Source organism: Halichondria panicea, chromosome 12 (assembly GCF_963675165.1).
Source record: "Halichondria panicea chromosome 12, odHalPani1.1, whole genome shotgun sequence".
Taxonomy (NCBI): domain Eukaryota; kingdom Metazoa; phylum Porifera; class Demospongiae; order Suberitida; family Halichondriidae; genus Halichondria; species Halichondria panicea.
In genome coordinates, this window is record NC_087388.1 from 4,155,090 (window position 1) to 4,171,014 (window position 15,925).

The 15,925-nt window shown below is 40.4% G+C and overlaps 3 protein-coding genes across 7 annotated transcripts; 2 read left to right on the forward strand and 1 right to left on the reverse strand.

Moving 5' to 3' along the window:
- Window positions 1-12: 12 nt before the first annotated feature.
- On the forward strand, window positions 13-3,818 carry LOC135345789 (uncharacterized). Of its 3 annotated transcripts, none has more exons than XM_064543242.1 (11): window positions 13-192; window positions 473-516; window positions 643-860; window positions 1,044-1,497; window positions 1,637-1,701; window positions 1,793-1,907; window positions 2,445-2,529; window positions 2,748-2,844; window positions 2,983-3,063; window positions 3,327-3,464; window positions 3,608-3,818. In XM_064543242.1, exons 1-11 carry the CDS (start codon window positions 106-108, stop codon window positions 3,640-3,642), a joined length of 1,419 nt encoding a protein of 472 aa, XP_064399312.1. In that variant the 5' UTR covers window positions 13-105; the 3' UTR covers window positions 3,643-3,818. The 3 variants fall into 3 exon arrangements, with proteins under 3 accessions (XP_064399312.1, XP_064399315.1, XP_064399314.1); XM_064543245.1 differs by having other exon boundaries at window positions 16-192; window positions 3,351-3,464; XM_064543244.1 differs by having other exon boundaries at window positions 16-192; window positions 643-845.
- Window positions 3,819-6,618: 2,800 nt separating this feature from the next.
- On the forward strand, window positions 6,619-12,298 carry LOC135345787 (max-binding protein MNT-like). 3 transcript variants are annotated; one of them, XM_064543236.1, is made up of 10 exons: window positions 6,619-6,931; window positions 8,772-8,873; window positions 9,087-9,224; window positions 9,493-9,573; window positions 9,731-9,779; window positions 9,905-10,038; window positions 10,270-10,408; window positions 10,708-10,899; window positions 11,256-11,837; window positions 12,075-12,298. In XM_064543236.1, exons 2-10 carry the CDS (start codon window positions 8,772-8,774, stop codon window positions 12,173-12,175), a joined length of 1,518 nt encoding a protein of 505 aa, XP_064399306.1. In that variant the 5' UTR covers window positions 6,619-6,931; the 3' UTR covers window positions 12,176-12,298. The 3 variants fall into 3 exon arrangements, with proteins under 3 accessions (XP_064399306.1, XP_064399308.1, XP_064399307.1); XM_064543238.1 differs by having other exon boundaries at window positions 10,297-10,408; XM_064543237.1 differs by having other exon boundaries at window positions 6,621-6,931; window positions 9,493-9,567.
- Window positions 12,299-14,262: 1,964 nt separating this feature from the next.
- Window positions 14,263-15,560, reverse strand: LOC135345797 (uncharacterized). Its single transcript, XM_064543257.1, has one exon. It carries the CDS (start codon window positions 15,297-15,299, stop codon window positions 14,487-14,489), a length of 813 nt encoding a protein of 270 aa, XP_064399327.1. The 5' UTR covers window positions 15,300-15,560; the 3' UTR covers window positions 14,263-14,486.
- Window positions 15,561-15,925: the final 365 nt, after the last annotated feature.

The window sequence follows — 15,925 nt, forward strand, 5'->3', positions numbered from 1 at the left end:
ATGCGTGAAAAATGATAACAAAATTCAAAATTAATTTCAACTTTGACCTTCACTCAGTCAAAAAACAAAAATCTAGCTAGAAGATCATATCAAGATTAAGAGAGAATGGACTTACCTGAAGATTTGTCTTGCCTCAAAAGACCAGCTCTACAGGCTCTTTGTAAGAGGCATGGTATCAAGGCTAATGGGAAGGTAAAATGTAGTTCCCTACCTAGAATCATAGATTGAAGAGTTTAACGTCAATCTATATCTATGTGTAAGGTGGTACCGTAAAACCTCGATTTAAGGCGACCCTCTAAATAAGCGACACTTGGACATTTCTCCCATATAGCACCATATAGCACCATATAGATCTAAATTAATTTTTTGTGTACATTAAAACTTTACTTTTGCAAAATGTAATTATTTAAAAGTGTCGCTTTAAATCGAGTTTTTACGGTACATGTGTTTAATGTTTTCTGTTATTCACTAGAACACGGACATGATAAAGACCCTTGAGAGAATCAGGAGTGAGACGTACGTTTAATTGTTTATTCTATTCCTCTTACACATACGTGAGCCATTTAATACATGCAATACTAAACATGAAGTCACTTTTACACACACATGTAGCTGAATTCATTGTTTCACTTGTTTTTGCAGTGTTGAAGCTCAAACCGTTAAAGCTCAAACCGTTGAAGCTCAAACCAACTCTGATGCTGATGACCAACCAGGGCCGTCCCCTGTTGTTGAGGAGTCAGGTGACTCCCCATTTGCTGTGGCAACAAAAATCGTGAGAAAGAAGAAGGCTGGACGAAAGGGAATGAAACGGAAGACCAGAAGTGGAAGCAATAAAGAGAGAAAATGTTTGTCAAGTTTGAGTACGCTGAAACTAAAATAAGGAAAAAGAGATCTGTATTTACTTGGTGCCTTAGCATTATAGTAATGGGATTAGACACGCTGCTACATTGATGATTTCTGTCTTACCCGAAGGGTGTACATCTATAGCTTGCTACATACACAGTGTTATTCCGTAAATTAATGGTCCTTTCCCCCCTCTACAGCTGAGTCCAGTGCTGACTCTTCTGCTGCCAGTGACCTATCCGAACTAGCCTCAGAGGACCCAATCCTGAAACCAACTGATTCGACGGGCATGGGTGACACGCCCTGTGACAATAAGCCCACTTCCCGTAAGAGAAAGAGGCGAAACACCCACAGCGTATCGCCCAACTCTAGCTTCTGCTCACTACCAAAGATCCCTCGATTAGGCCCTACCAACGATGACTTCACATCGTGGGGGAGCCCACCCAACACACCAATGCAAACTGGCGATTCAGATAGCAATTCAGGTGATAAAAACACATCGGATTATGTCGACAAAGAAGACAATATTGTGACCAGGCCACCAATTTCTCCACCAACTGAGAACTCTGGTTCTAGGAAACGAAAGCGGAATTCCACCTTTGTGGTTAGCCCCTCACCGAGCAAAATGGAGACGGGAGCACCAGAAGAGAAAAGGTTTGTATTCTTCGGTGATTACTTTTGTACACTGACTCTCTGTATACATGTACACGACTGTGCTCCTGCATCTATTAATCTTAATGTATAACGGATCTGTTCGTCCTACATGTAAATTATGCTAATGAAATGCCTGCAGTGAGAGTGGCTATGATGTCATGGCTGAGCTACAAAACATACTGGACAAAAAAGTCCAAGAAAGAAGTAAGCAAATCCAGTTTTACCGCAGACATTTATAACTTAATTAGCTGTTACAACAGCCAGTGGATAATAATTTTACTTACTCTGCCTACAGAGCATGCCCCGGACTACAAGCCAGTGCACAGCGTGGGCAAACTCTTCTCCAGACTACCAGTCAAGACCAATACCGAAAGAAAGTTTGATAAGGCTCACTCAAGTCATTTCAAAAAGTACCAGTACAATGTACATGTATTTGAATGGTGTACATGTACAATGTACACTCACTGAGCTTTTCCTTGTTCTTAAAATGTTTATTTGATTAAAAGTGTAATAGAGATCGTGCCTGTTTAATCAGCTGTTACGAGTGGGACTTTTCCACGAGGATAGATAATAAGTAGTCTAAGAGTTAGTTGCTTAGTGAGAGCATGCTATACGCTATTGTACCAACATCTCTTACGGGTGTGATGGTCTGTGTGTGTTTGTTTGTATTGTAGTTGCCAATTGACACACCTGTTTTACTTAGCATACTCCCTGTGCATAATAGCCTCACAGCTGATGGGTGTCGTCTGTGTGTGTCCTGTGTGCTAGATAAATTCGTGTACACGTACACACATTCATGACATGTAGTAAGTGTATGAAAGGTGGAAATGACACATAATGGTGTATTGTACAGTACTTCAACTGCCGTGTGCTATACGGCGTTTGGTCATTATCTATATCTCCTGTCATTGTCACTTCTCTATTATTACTGTTCAAACAATTCATAGGATGAAATCCATCGTGTCTGTGGTGGAGGATAAAAAGAGAAAACAGTCGACTGGCAGAGTGCCTTCTTGTGCCAAGAAACCCAGGGTAAATAAGTGTGCTCATGTACATGTACGTTATTATTCTATTTTTTGCCATTTAAACCTCTACATGTGCGTACTGTACTACATGTGAGTGCAGTTGGTAATCAATTGACAATAGATTTCTCTGCATTACAATAGTTATTACTGCGATGAGTTATACAGGCACAAAATTGTGTATTCGTACTGAACATAATTATACATCCATTTGATTTTTCTGTCCAGTTGAGCAGTTCTGTAGTCAGAGCCCCCCTGCACACCAATCCCTCCACCCACAAGTCCCCCGCTAGGAGGAGGGTAACCAGCAGCATAAACAGTGAAGGTGAGTTGTTCCCTGCCGAGATGTGATATGCATCTGTACATAAACTAATGTTTGAGGCCTCCACATGTACAATATGTACATGTAGCACTGGTAAACATTAAGTTGTAACCACGACTCTGGCACTTTATTTCCCATCAGTTTTCAAGCCAACCAACACCACTACTAAAAAGATGAACGTCAAATTCTCTGAGCTCTCCAAATCTACCAACAACCCTACAGGTTTGACACTAAGTGATGGCTCCTGGATCCTCGTATTGTACTTGCCCAAGCTTTTTATTTGCATGTGGCTCTATACACACTGTACATCATTGTACATGTAATAAATTGCAAGGTTTATGATTTTAATCTGTGTTAACTGCTAGGAGCTTCTTATCTTGGTCTGCTCCGTCTATACTTATTGTGCAGTAGCTATGCACACTACTATTTACATTTCACATCACTAGTCTTGTGTTATTATGTATGTCATATCTACATGTATGCAGTCCAATGCTGCTCTCCCCACCCAGGGTTTCAGCTCAAGACACCCAAGAAAGTATTAGTTGTTAAGAAGACCCCCTCCAAGAAATCATACAATCTGGAGGAGTCCCTCAGGAAGAAACCAGCCTACAAACCATACACAGGTATAGTGCACACACACACTGAGAATAAAATAATTATCATCGGCCTAGTGTCATTATATCTACCATCTACGTAGCTAAAAATTTGGCCTAGTATAAATTATAAATAGGAGTTGGCTTAAGAAATTTCCTGTACGTATTTGTAGGTCCAGTGCCTAAGTTTGGAACAGCTCAACATTGAAATCTGCTGAAGAACTCGAGCCTTGGACTCATTTTCATTTTTGTACATTCCATGCAATTACGTGTATTATATAAATTATGTGTTTGTGTTCATACCATTGCGGAATATTATAGATATAATTATATAAACACTTTTGTCTTATTATTGTCCAGTATTATTGATGTCAAATCTTGTTATTCATTGTAACACAAGTATGCATGTATATACATGGTATATGTACTGCCAACATTCACAAAACAATAGTGCTATATATAATTGTAGACTGTATTTATGTGATTCATAAAAAGTAATTAGGTCATTGAAGGGAATCGATCACGCGCTCTCAGCTAGCTCTGGAGGAAGGGGACTTCGGGGATGCTTGCTCTCGAAGTGTTGTTTGTACGTCTTTGGATCAGGCATTTGTGACCGACAAACTGGACACGTAAAGACAAGAGCTTTCATGGCAGCAGCTTTGTGGTCTGTGCTTTTCTTAGAGGCTGATTTCTTCGCTGCATTCTTTTGCTGGGCCTGTATCTTCTGTTGACCCCTGGCCATTTTTGTAATCGTCTGTACAATTACAACAAAACAACATGAATCGTTAATTGTACAACTTGTACAGTATTGCACACATGTACGTACACAAGTTTTGTGGCTAAATAATTATACTACATTAGAAAACATGCATTTACATAATTATTATGAACTATAGCTTTAATAGCAGTAACCTTACTGACGTACGTAGGTACTGAGCTTTTGAGAACTTCACTGTTTACCTGAGTCACTTGATGAGCATTAGTTAGAAAAGTGGACAGCCGATAGGGTTAAAGGTCAAAGTTTACCTCTTTTTGTGAGGTTCTTTTTCCTGGTCAGCCAGGCCGCCACTGCATGCACTGAACACCCACCTTCAATGGAGTCTGTGAAGGAGTATATTATCAGCTGGCTGGATTGGGGAGTAGACTATGTGAAGGATGACCCTCAAGACTTTTTCACCAAATGTTAGTTCGAAAAGTTGTGTTTTAAAATTGTAATTGTCTGAATGACGTGCCACTCAGACCATAGATTTTGTGGTTCTTTAGTTCAGATGATTTGGTGTTCGTTTAAATACAAGTTGATTGCGACCCTCTAAATATGCGACACAAGGACGCAAAGCAGTTACACTACTGCACTGTAATTGATTTAATTACAGCGCCAGAAAAAATGAATTCCACTTCTGAGTGGCGCATCTTTTAGAACACAAAACAATTTAGTTTAGCTGGCACTTATGTTCTACAGCTAGTAGACATTATAGAGAAAATGGGCATGGTCTAGCTCAGTACGTTTCATGCTAGCTGCACCGTTGAGAGCTGAGTGACTGGTGAGCTATGGGTTAGAAAACTGTTCAGAAGTGTGAAGGAAGTCAAAGATGCAGGATGATTGTCAAACAAGCTTTTTTTATAAGCGCCCAAAAAATAATTACAGCAACGGTAGGCGCTTCTTTTAGTGTCTCAATTATGCTGATACTGACGTGGCGCTGTAATTACATCAATTACAGTACTATGCGGATATATTTAGCGAATGAAGCAAATAATTATAATTGGAAAGCTTCATGGGATTATTGATCACATTATTATGAGATTGTATTAATTGGCGATTTTGGCGACTCTTACCATAGATTGAAAAGGAAGGGGATTGGAAACGACCAGGCCTCCCTGTGTAAATGGTTGAAACACTCCGCGTTATGATTTCGCGCTCGCGATTATTTTTGTTTTGACCGTACTCTGGTTGTATTTCAACTGTTTCTAGCTCTCCTATCCACTAGCGATCACTCAGAGGCTGGGAGGTTACTCTAGAGAAGTAAGTTTACACCACTGACAAGCTCTAACTTGTCTAAGTCCGCTGTCTTTACTCTGTTTTTAGTTTTTGTTGAGTATAGCTTGAATTACTCCACGTCAACTTTTCTCTTTCCCTGCTGCAAAGCCTAAACAGCAAAAGACATTGCTTGACTTGGTTATTATGTATCTAAGTGCTATATAGAATGGTTTCATGCCATGGATAAGCTTTACTGTTCATAAACGTTTGCAGTATAGTCCTTCAAACTGCTTTAATATACTTTTAGACACACCACGGGCCTTGACCTCTCACGACTTCATAGTAAGGGCTGTTCCTTCTTTTATAGCATTTATTTGTTTAGTGATAGTGGTTGCGTTGCTTAGTCAACCTTTTAGAGCTATATTCTCTTTACTTTTTAGAATATTCAACATTAAAAGTGATCAATTTCACCATTTCTATGTACAGCACATTGTATGGCAGCCAAGACAGGTAATGAGCATGCTGATTATAAAATAATCCCTTTGTAGTTTTAGCCACGCCCTATAACGCGGAGTGTTTCACGCAAAAATTTTCGTTTCCAAATACAAGTTTCACAGAAACCGGGCGACGACCCAACAAAAATATTTTGGGCGTTAAAATAATAGTGCCATATGTACTATATACCTGTTATACGGTATATAATTGTCGTGTCGTGATTTGAAAGTGCCAATGAGTATGCTACCTAATCATAGAATTCCTATACTCTATAATTATCCGAGTTGTGTTTTCAGTGGCGATGGTTGTGATACCTCTGATGTTGCTTAGTGGGTTCCTGGCATTCCAGCTCATGAAGCAGATTGACCGAGAAGAGAAACAGAAGGAAAAGAAAGGTAATAAAGTCAAATAACCAACTAGCTTCGTTCCCCGGCCGATTTTTTGGACTAAGCGGCTAATAGAGAAAATTTGAGCCAGGAACGAGGCTGATTACCAACATGCTGCATTCATGTAGTGTGTACATGTAGTTGCATACATTACTGTTTCCTATACTTCCTGTGCATGTTGTTCCTCAATTAAACATGCTCCTCTAATATTCTGCCCTGGATTCGTTGCATTCATGTACTTATGTTTCACATGCAGAGAAGAGGATGAAGAAAGCAAAGAAAGCAGCCAAAAGAAACAAGAAAGAAGACTGAGACCCTGAAATATTATTAATCCACATTCATTCTTTTATCACTGTGTATGAGCTTTGCTATATTAAATTGCAGTCCATTTGCAGCAAAGAAATAACAATTATGGTAAAGGTCATCGCATGTACTAGTAGGATTCTCCGTTTATTTCCGGACTCCTTTGTGCTACACTTCCTTGTCACATGGACATGTATACCCACGTGACAGTTGAAAATCATTGTTTTGAAGCTTTCTGTTGAGGTTTTCTGGCCGGCTTCTACTCAAAGAGGAGCCCTCACCTCTCTGCTGAAACAGAAACGACGTGATCTTTGGCAGAGAGTCGTATTTTGTACAAAGTAAGCTCGTGCCTTGTGTTGTCATGTGAAAAGTTGCAAGTGGTCATGTAATGTGGTTTAATGGGTGTAGTTTTATATATTTAGAGTACTCTAACACTATTGTGATTATAGTCACACATTTCTTTTTGCTTATCTGTCACTTCTGTGATGTCGTTCCTTTATGACTGCTGTTCTTAGCTTTTGACTGGTGCACACAAATTGTTGTACATCGGTTGCAATGCATTATTATAGTCTTGTAGCGTTCGTTTAATTTGGGCCCTTCCTTTTCCGCTTGAGCATTAACAGTTCAAGGATTCATGATTATAAATATTATGTAGGCCTACACGCCCATTTTTGCATCCTAGGCATTCCTATTTGAATTGATATGATGTTAGGTATATAGAATACATACTTTTTGAATGTGATCTTGTTACTTGTTAGCACACAAGAATCATGAATCATGTGACCCAGTTCCCGTGTTAGCGATGCCACACCCAACATGGCCTGTAAGCGTACTAAACCACAATCACATTCCATTAAAACAAGCCTGCATTAATGTGAAGGTGTGTGGGTACACGAATAATTAGTCAATGTTCTATTTGCTGCATTAATTTTGTCCACTATGTTAGACCATCAACAGTGTGTAGGAGTTCACTTTGAATAACTAAGTCGTATTGCAGTGTTTGATACTAACATTTGTGTTATGAACTGTTTTCATAGGAAATATTCTATGTTTGTATCATCGTCCCATGTAGGCAATTATTGAGCAATACTTGTACATGCAAAATTATAGTAGTGTTGCTATTTGCTTTATACGTGTGTAGTATATTGGTACATGTACATGTACACCTGGAAGTGTGGAAGTCCCATACTGACTAAAAGAACAAGTGTGAACTTTTTGTCAGCATTTTCATAGTTGTTACAGTAGTAGATTTGGCATGTATATACATGGTCCAGTACATAAATTGTTATTTCATTGCATTATTGTGTGTGTTGTGCTTAATTGTCTCACGCTGATTCTGTCAGAATTAAATCACACTGTCACATACTTTTGCACTAGAGATTACACTGTAGCTGTACCAAGTACATGTACATGTGATTATAACTAATTGTGTTGCAGTCACCTACATGTATAAGCTCCAGGCCTTGCTTGACATGTGCCCTGTCTATCTTGCTGCAAAGTGTCAGTTTTAAGATGTGCTTGTGTGTAGTCTACAATTAATTTAATGCTAAATGATACCCACACTGTAACTGTAATAATGTCCCACTGTCCACACTCCTTGTGTAATCACACAACCTGTTGCTTAGCAACTACATGTATTGATAGTATGCCACAGTAGGTGCAGCTGGCTTTGTTAATGCAATAATTATTCTTACGTCAAAGACTCCCGCATGTTTGTGTAGTGCAGACAGTTCAGCAAATTCATGACATTCTTATATGGTTTATTCATTGCTTTGTCAGCTTAGTTTAGGGAGGTCCTGTTATATTCATTGGCATGCGTGTGCACTGGTTGCATTTTACATGTACAATGTCGTATGAATTCCCAAATGGTCGTCTCGTGTTACAAAGCGTTTATATTGCATATACGCTTTTGCACCCCCACACACTCTCAAGTAGTGTACGTTTAGACACCAACGCCACGCGCCTACAGTATAGTTTGGTGTCTAATATAATTATAATACTATAGGGTCAGATTTTCCTGAGGATGCAAGTATTGATCCCATTAAAGAGCCGCCTTATAAAGTGTATTGAAAGCACATGCATGGCATCTATCTATACACCCCCACATACACCTTACATCCTTTTTCATACCCTCTCATTCACACTACACTGGGTTTACGTTACGTTTCCCCTCCTCAGATGGACGAGGAGTTAGACGTGGATGTTGAAAGTGCTGAAGATGTTCCAGACATCGGTGTGGAGGCCACAGCTGGCACTTATGATGAAGGATTCCACGACTCTGTGAGCTATACTGTACATGTATGTACAAGCCGTACATGAGCATTTGTAGCTACTGAGTGTTTGCGAGTTAATGGTTGGTGTTGAAACCATTGTCTACAGTAAATTGAACACATAATTGAGCAACTGGGCTAGACCATTAGTAATGTACCTGATCACTGTCCCTATGGGATACTGTATAGTGTTATGTGAATTTGCATTCCTTGCCCTGTATAGGAGGATGGAGGAGAAGGTGGAGAAGGAAAGAGTGACAAGAGGGAGCACCACAATCTGTTGGAGAGACGTAGGAGAGACCACATCAAAGAGTCATTCTACGACCTCAGGGACTGTCTACCACAACTCAGAGGGGAGAAAGTGCGTCCAGAGTGTTATCATTTTTCGATAGCTTTGCCCGTACATGTACACTGTAGCCATACCCAAACTTATAGACATTACCCTCAGCTTCTGTGGAGCTCTCCCAAGCCCTAAATCCAATCGTATTTTTATTAATGTGTAAATACATGTACAATGTATATAGACCAGAAAAGGACATGCTTTTAATTAATTGCTAGCTGATTTTGTACAGTGGTACACAGTGAGTTTAGGTTAATCGATTAAAGTCACAGGTGTGTTTTGCTTGCAGGTATCGAGGGCTCACATTTTGAACAAAGCTACTGAGTACATCCGTAATATGCAAAAGTGTGGCTCCTCACGAGAGGTACACGTAAGCATCAACTTGTTGCACCAAGTATGCTGGAGTGGAAATCTTTAACCAGGCTAACAATAGCTCTTTTAATAATGTATTGCTTATAACTATGCTCGTAAAAAAGCGTTTCTGCAATCCGTTTTAAGTTTCACATATGCACTCTCTGTTTTTCCAGACTGATATTGATAGCCTGAAACTGAGGAATGAGATACTGGAACAGCAGAGTAAGTCAAGTTAGTGTGTGTGTAGTCTGGTGATGCCTCATTAAATTAATTCCCTGTTGAGATCAATGATTAATGGCTCTACGTTTATGATTACCTCTTCCCACACACACACCGGTTCGGTTCAGTCAAAGCCCTGGAACGTCAGAAGACGGCCGGGAGTGGTAAAAATGCTGAGGAGATTCTGGAGGAAGTGCAAGAAGAGGTCATTGCTAGACACAGAGAGGATCTACAGAAACAGACCAAGAAGATCAATTCATTGGTAAGCACAGTAATCAACTACTCAACCATGCCTTTTTTAATAGTAGGGGGACGTAATATTTGCGTTGTGTAGCTGAGTAGGCAATACATTATTAGCCTTAGGCGTGGTATTCTGGGTTTTCTGGAGGGGTAGATGTGTTCACTGTCCACTGATTTCATTACATTATATAATACCAATATCTAAGTACATGCATTGATTATGTTTGTGAACTGCATGCATTTGCTTAACTAGCATGCCAATTCGATGTCATCTCGGCAGGTGAGTGAGAAGAATGACGGTGAGGGGGTACGATCAGGAGGTGGAATCAAGTCTCGTGTCACCAATGCTGTCAAAAAGGCTCCGTCTGTAGCACCTATCACCCCTGTCACTAGTAGGTGGAGTTCTGTCTAGTGTTGTGTACACTTTGTTTTTGCCCATGGGCAGTTCACATTCTCTGTGTTTGCGTACAGTACATGTACATGTCCACCTCACTTGAATTGTGCTTGACTGTACATGTACACTACTGGCGTGACTTTGTATGGTGATATTGAAATTGAAAGTAAATGTACATGTACACTAATGGCTTCTATTTACAAGACTTTGTATGGTGATATTGAAACTGAAAGTAATAATGGAACCCACAAATAAACTTGTACGCCCTAACATTAATTCAGTTGTCTCCCTCTTTAGTGGTGACCCCTGAACCTGGCCCGCCTCTCTCGTCCCCGGCCATCAGTCTCCTAGCCTCCAACTTGAAGAGCACTCAGAACCTGCTCACTGCTCTACAAAAGAGCCTCCCTCCGAATGCCAACCTGCCTGCTAACATCAAGACGCTGGCCCAAAGGGTGCTGGCCAACCCTCTTGCCAGGACACAGCTGCAGGGTAAGGGGTGTGGCACTTGCATGTACTTTACTGCATTGCATGCTATATTATTATTTCTGTCTGATGTTTCTAACACTAATTTTCTACTTTTCTGAGGTGCTCTGTATTTGTTAGCACACTCACTGTAATCTTGAAGAGGCTGGGTGTGCTATTATAGATGATATACATGTAGGTGGAGATGTGCTTAATGAGCTATGATACTCTTATACCAGCTTTCTGCTGCTTTCTGTTTTATGGGTAATTGCAATTCTCTTGACATTTTATAGAGTATCTTTACCAACATATTGAGTACACTGTATGTATATTATGTACAATTTCCTGAATGGTTATTAATAGCATTTTCTTCCTCTGTACAGCTTCTGCCAGCAATGCTTTCCGTGGAGTTGTGACAGCCACAACTGTTACCAGCAAACCATCTACAACCCCCCAGATACAACCAGTACCCCCTCAAGTAACCTCACAAACCCCCATTGATGTAAAACCCCCACCACCTCTCGTGAACGCAACTCAAGTAAAACTGGAAACTTTGACTGAAACAGTAAGATCTAAAAAACCATTGGCTTCTAAACCACCGCAAGACTTGACACCTGCTGCTCTGATATCAGCTCTTACTATGCCGGTCACAAACACTCAGACACCTTCACAACTGTCTCCACAGCAGATCCTACGCACTGCACACTTACTACTGCAGCAGCAAGGGTCGACTCTGACCTCATCACCAGAAAAAACAAATGCTCTACCACCTGAAATCTTGGCTCAAGTCAGTTCCTACCTGAACCTACCTGCAGCTATCACTAGTGAACACTCGTTGGGCTCTGGAGCTGAGATGCTACCATTGGAGGAGGATAGTGTAGCTGTTACTAACTCCTTCCTCACTGCTGCTCTAACAGGTGGAATGACCGCTGCACTGGCCAATGCCGAGACATCAGAAGCTGAAGGTCAGCTTGGTGTATTAATTGAGATGTACATGTAGGTGTAAGGGTGCAGGCATGTTGTTAGCCATACTTAACCCTGCACATGTAAGAATTAGCAATAAAAGCTCTGTGTTGATAAGGTATTCCTTCTACGTGTAGTAATCCTAACACCCTTAGAACTTGTCCATAATTATATGTAATTATCGTCATGTGCATAATTTATTAGTGATTAGCCTACTCAACCACCCCCTCCCCCCACAGATTACTCTCACACCCAGTCACCAAAACCACTGAAGAGGGCCGGCTCATGCTCAGAGGAGGACACAGAACAGACCACAAAAAAACCAAGAGTAGTGTTATAGAACTGGTGATAGTTAGTGGTGTACTAACTGTTGCTTTTCTTGTTTGTATGTGTCGTGCTATAGTTGTAACCCTTTCCTCTAGTGTTGTGTTTGTATGTGTCTGCTATGCTTGTTTGTCAGTGAGCTTTAAACTGCAAAGCCAGCCAAAGAATGGGCGTGACTATTCATTAGGACTATCCCACAACACTCACATTATTTGCCCTTTGAACTCTGCATAAAATGACGATCCATACCTGGCTTTGGATGGTGAGATCTGAGCCATATCGAAATATATGATACAGCTAGACTCCTTGCTATACAGCTCCTGCATGGGATGGTAAGTTATATTATTAATAGCTATAATTATAACATAACAGCTATAGGCATGCATGCATGACTTGTCGTGTTGCATGTGGTCTGTCTAAGTATGTTGGCCTGTTCAAGTCTACAGCTATAGCTATACAGCTAATTAAATATTTCATATATCCCATACATCCACTGAGTTTATCCTTACCTGTAGATCTATAACTCAGTATAATGTACGTATACCTTAAAATTACCGCACCCCAACAAAGAAAATCCAATACTACAATTGGTGCTCATTTAGAACGAACGAACAAACTACTGAGCGAATTAGAGCAGAGCACGGTATAAGAGGACGTTAGACACTTCTAAAAATTAATGGGCGTGATAGTTTAGCAATGACACCGGCAAGGTCTTGGTAGAGAGAGTCTCTACAATCATGCTCTTGACTTAATAAATACCCTTTTCAAAGTTGGCACTATATGAATAGTATTAGACAGTCTGTGGCCATGGTTCATCTCGTGTAGTCATTCATTAGCTAGGCACTACTAAATTGCTCAATATAAAAACTAGAGCACTAAAGTACTAACCCTCGGCTGTTGACATGAATACATAGATCAATAAAAACCGGAGGAGTAAAGAAGCAACAACCTACAATTATACTTTTAACAGAGACCGGCAAAAGATCACTTTAGTAGCAAATAGCTGCAATAATTATGTAGATCTACCTCGACTAAAGGTCGCGTGTTAGAGCTAGGCAACGCGCAAGTTCAAGCTTCCTAGCTTCTTAGCTTTTGCTCGCTTTTATACGACTTTTAAAAATAATAACTTGTTGTGTGGAGGCTATCTATATACTGTAAACGCAGTGCTATGGCATCCAGGTGAGTACACTCACATACATGTGTTACAAACAGACAAACAAACTAGAGCACTGAGTGCTAACCCTCGGCTGTATAATAAATCTAAGTTACTAAAGAAGCAACAAACCACTTTTAATAGAGTCCGGTAAAGGATCATTTCAGTTGTAAATATGTAGATCTACCTTGAATAAAGATCGCGTATAGAGCTAGCCAATGTGTAAGTTTAAGCTACTGAGCTTTTGCTCGCTTTTATACAACAACGAAGCTTTAATCGAAATCTGCCCAATTAAAACTAATAACTTGTTGTGTGGACGCTGTAAACAAACGCAGTGCTATGGCATCCAGGTGAGTAGACTCACATATCATACACAAACAAATAAACCAACAGACTACTATACCCGCAGCCGCCCACGCACGCCTTGGATAATAATTAATTTTGAGGTTGGTGCTAGAACGATGCGATAATTACTGTATTGTTCATATAATTATTGTGATGCAGTTGCCATGTAGTACAAGGAAAAAGAAGGCTCCACCTGGTCGGTGCTCTGAAGTGAAAAAAGCTGCCAAGCCATGCATACCTGCCGGACCGTATTTGATAGTGCTAGCCATTTTGTCAGTCATTTTAACTCTGTACATCCTGTTTTTCAGACATGGTTTCGAAGACATTATTTTTCTGCTTGGTTAATACTTGACTATTTATTCTCAACCAGCACTCTTGTCTATTCAATTTATATACTCCCTTCTAAGTTCGTTATTGTACGTTGTGTGTCTGCATTGTTGTAGACTGCTTTGATCTGGTGGCGTGCATGTATCTGACCTGCTGCCGGGCTGCTGGTGAGTGCATGGTGACTAGTGGTATAATAGCTAAAAATCTATCTTGACGTCAACTGGACACTCGATAAGTACGGAATTTCCTGCACAATTTCTGTCAATAATTTTAGAAGATTGAATTGACACATATATATTTTGTATGTATGCACATATGTATTTTACTAGGAGACATGATATAGCCCCAAGGTCAATACGCCCTTGCATGATATGATAACACACAGTAGATTGAGTACAAATACCCAGTATAAATTGTACAATCATGTACATGTACATGTAATATATATAGATCTCTATAAAAGTGTCAACGTTGAGAATTGTAAGTGCATGCATGCATGCTCTCAATCTCTCAACACCAAACGAAACTTGTACATTTCGTCATAAACCACTCGAAATTCCTTAATGCATTGCTTCACTTCATCAGGGAAACTTTCAACCTCTTGTAGGACATCGGAGTGTGCTACAGACTTTGATATTCCACTGCTCTGTAAGGCATTCTCCTGCCACTTTAGACTCTCTGCATGTCCTCCCTTCTGTTCAATGAATTCCTTCGTTTTCATGGAGCCAGATTCCCATCGAGTCATTCCTTCTTTGAATTCAATACCAACTTCTTTACAGTATGCATTAAGGATGCCCTCAGGATTCTCCAATAAATCGTCAGCGTCCACAACAATTGGATTGGGAGTAATGTTCTCTTTGACGAAGTTGTATAGATCTCGTAATTGATGAAACCCGAGATCCCCATTATGGCGTACTTTAGACCACGCCTCTGGACTGGAGAAATTACGAAATGATGATGCTACAGCTTTTGTTGGGTCACGTATTAGAAAAGTGTGGACAGAGTCTTTCATGCCGTCTTTCAGCAAAGTATCAAATTTTCCACTCAATGTATACGCAAGGCACTTCGTAAAAATAAGGTTCTTGCCTGAGTATGTGCGTAGTAGTGCATCTTCTACATCCTTGTACGTTGACATCTTGGTTGTAGCAGAATTGATTTCGTCCATGTCAATGTCCTTAACAGGATTTTCAGCATAGTAGGGGGCATTGTATGGCTCATGGAAGACCATTGCATTGGGGAGTGTTCTGAAAGAGAACTCAAAAGCTGTGGAGACACAGCGTGGAGCAGTCCATAGGAATATCTTCTTTGTAGTCATTCTATCAGAGGAGGTAAGTCAAGACTCAAGGTCAACAGGGTCACTTTTAATGTCCTGGGTTCTTGACCTTTGCTTGGGGATTATAGCAGCTACCGTTTCTATTGCTCTTGATCGTTTATTTGCCTGGATTGGAAAGCTTGCTATACCTAGATCTATCCAGTACAGCAAACCAGCGCATCAAAATGTATACCCTAGACAGAAGGGTAACTTTCGATATCTTGTGGTTTCGAAGAATGCAATGAAAGGTCAAAGGTTGCAATTAAATCTGGGATCTCTTCTCTCAAGCTGGTTTGTCTGGGGCGCGATAGCTCAACTGATTTATTCTGTGATTTATGAAGAGGATGAAGCTAGTGGTGGTGTATAAATCCAGGGGCGCGAGGGTAAACAGTTTTACATGTAAAACATAAGCCCACGTGATGTTTTAATTTGTGACCTTTTGACATTTGGCTACCTCCTCTGCGGTTCATGGGTTAGCCCCAGGGTTAGCCCAGTGTCATAAAATTTTAGGCCCCCCATGAGATTGGGCCCCCCCGGGCCTAGAATTTTAACATTTTAGGCCCCCTCTTAAAATTTTAGGCCCCCCATTAACAGCGCAACAGCGGTAACATTATGTGACAGTGCATTCT

Bases quoted from the DNA above. Each gene is read 5' to 3' on its own strand.
- LOC135345787 (XM_064543236.1), top strand. From the start codon at position 8,772: ATGGACGAGGAGTTAGACGTGGATGTTGAAAGTGCTGAAGATGTTCCA. The intron at 10,039-10,269 runs GTAAGCACAGTA...TTGCTTAACTAG, and splicing joins CCAAGAAGATCAATTCATTG to CATGCCAATTCGATGTCATC. The intron at 10,900-11,255 runs GTAAGGGGTGTG...TCCTCTGTACAG, and splicing joins TGCCAGGACACAGCTGCAGG to CTTCTGCCAGCAATGCTTTC.
- LOC135345789 (XM_064543242.1), top strand. From the start codon at position 106: ATGGACTTACCTGAAGATTTGTCTTGCCTCAAAAGACCAGCTCTACAG. The intron at 861-1,043 runs GTACGCTGAAAC...CCCCCTCTACAG, and splicing joins AAAATGTTTGTCAAGTTTGA to CTGAGTCCAGTGCTGACTCT. The intron at 2,845-2,982 runs GTGAGTTGTTCC...ATTTCCCATCAG, and splicing joins CAGCAGCATAAACAGTGAAG to TTTTCAAGCCAACCAACACC.
- LOC135345797 (XM_064543257.1), bottom strand. From the start codon at position 15,299: ATGACTACAAAGAAGATATTCCTATGGACTGCTCCACGCTGTGTCTCC.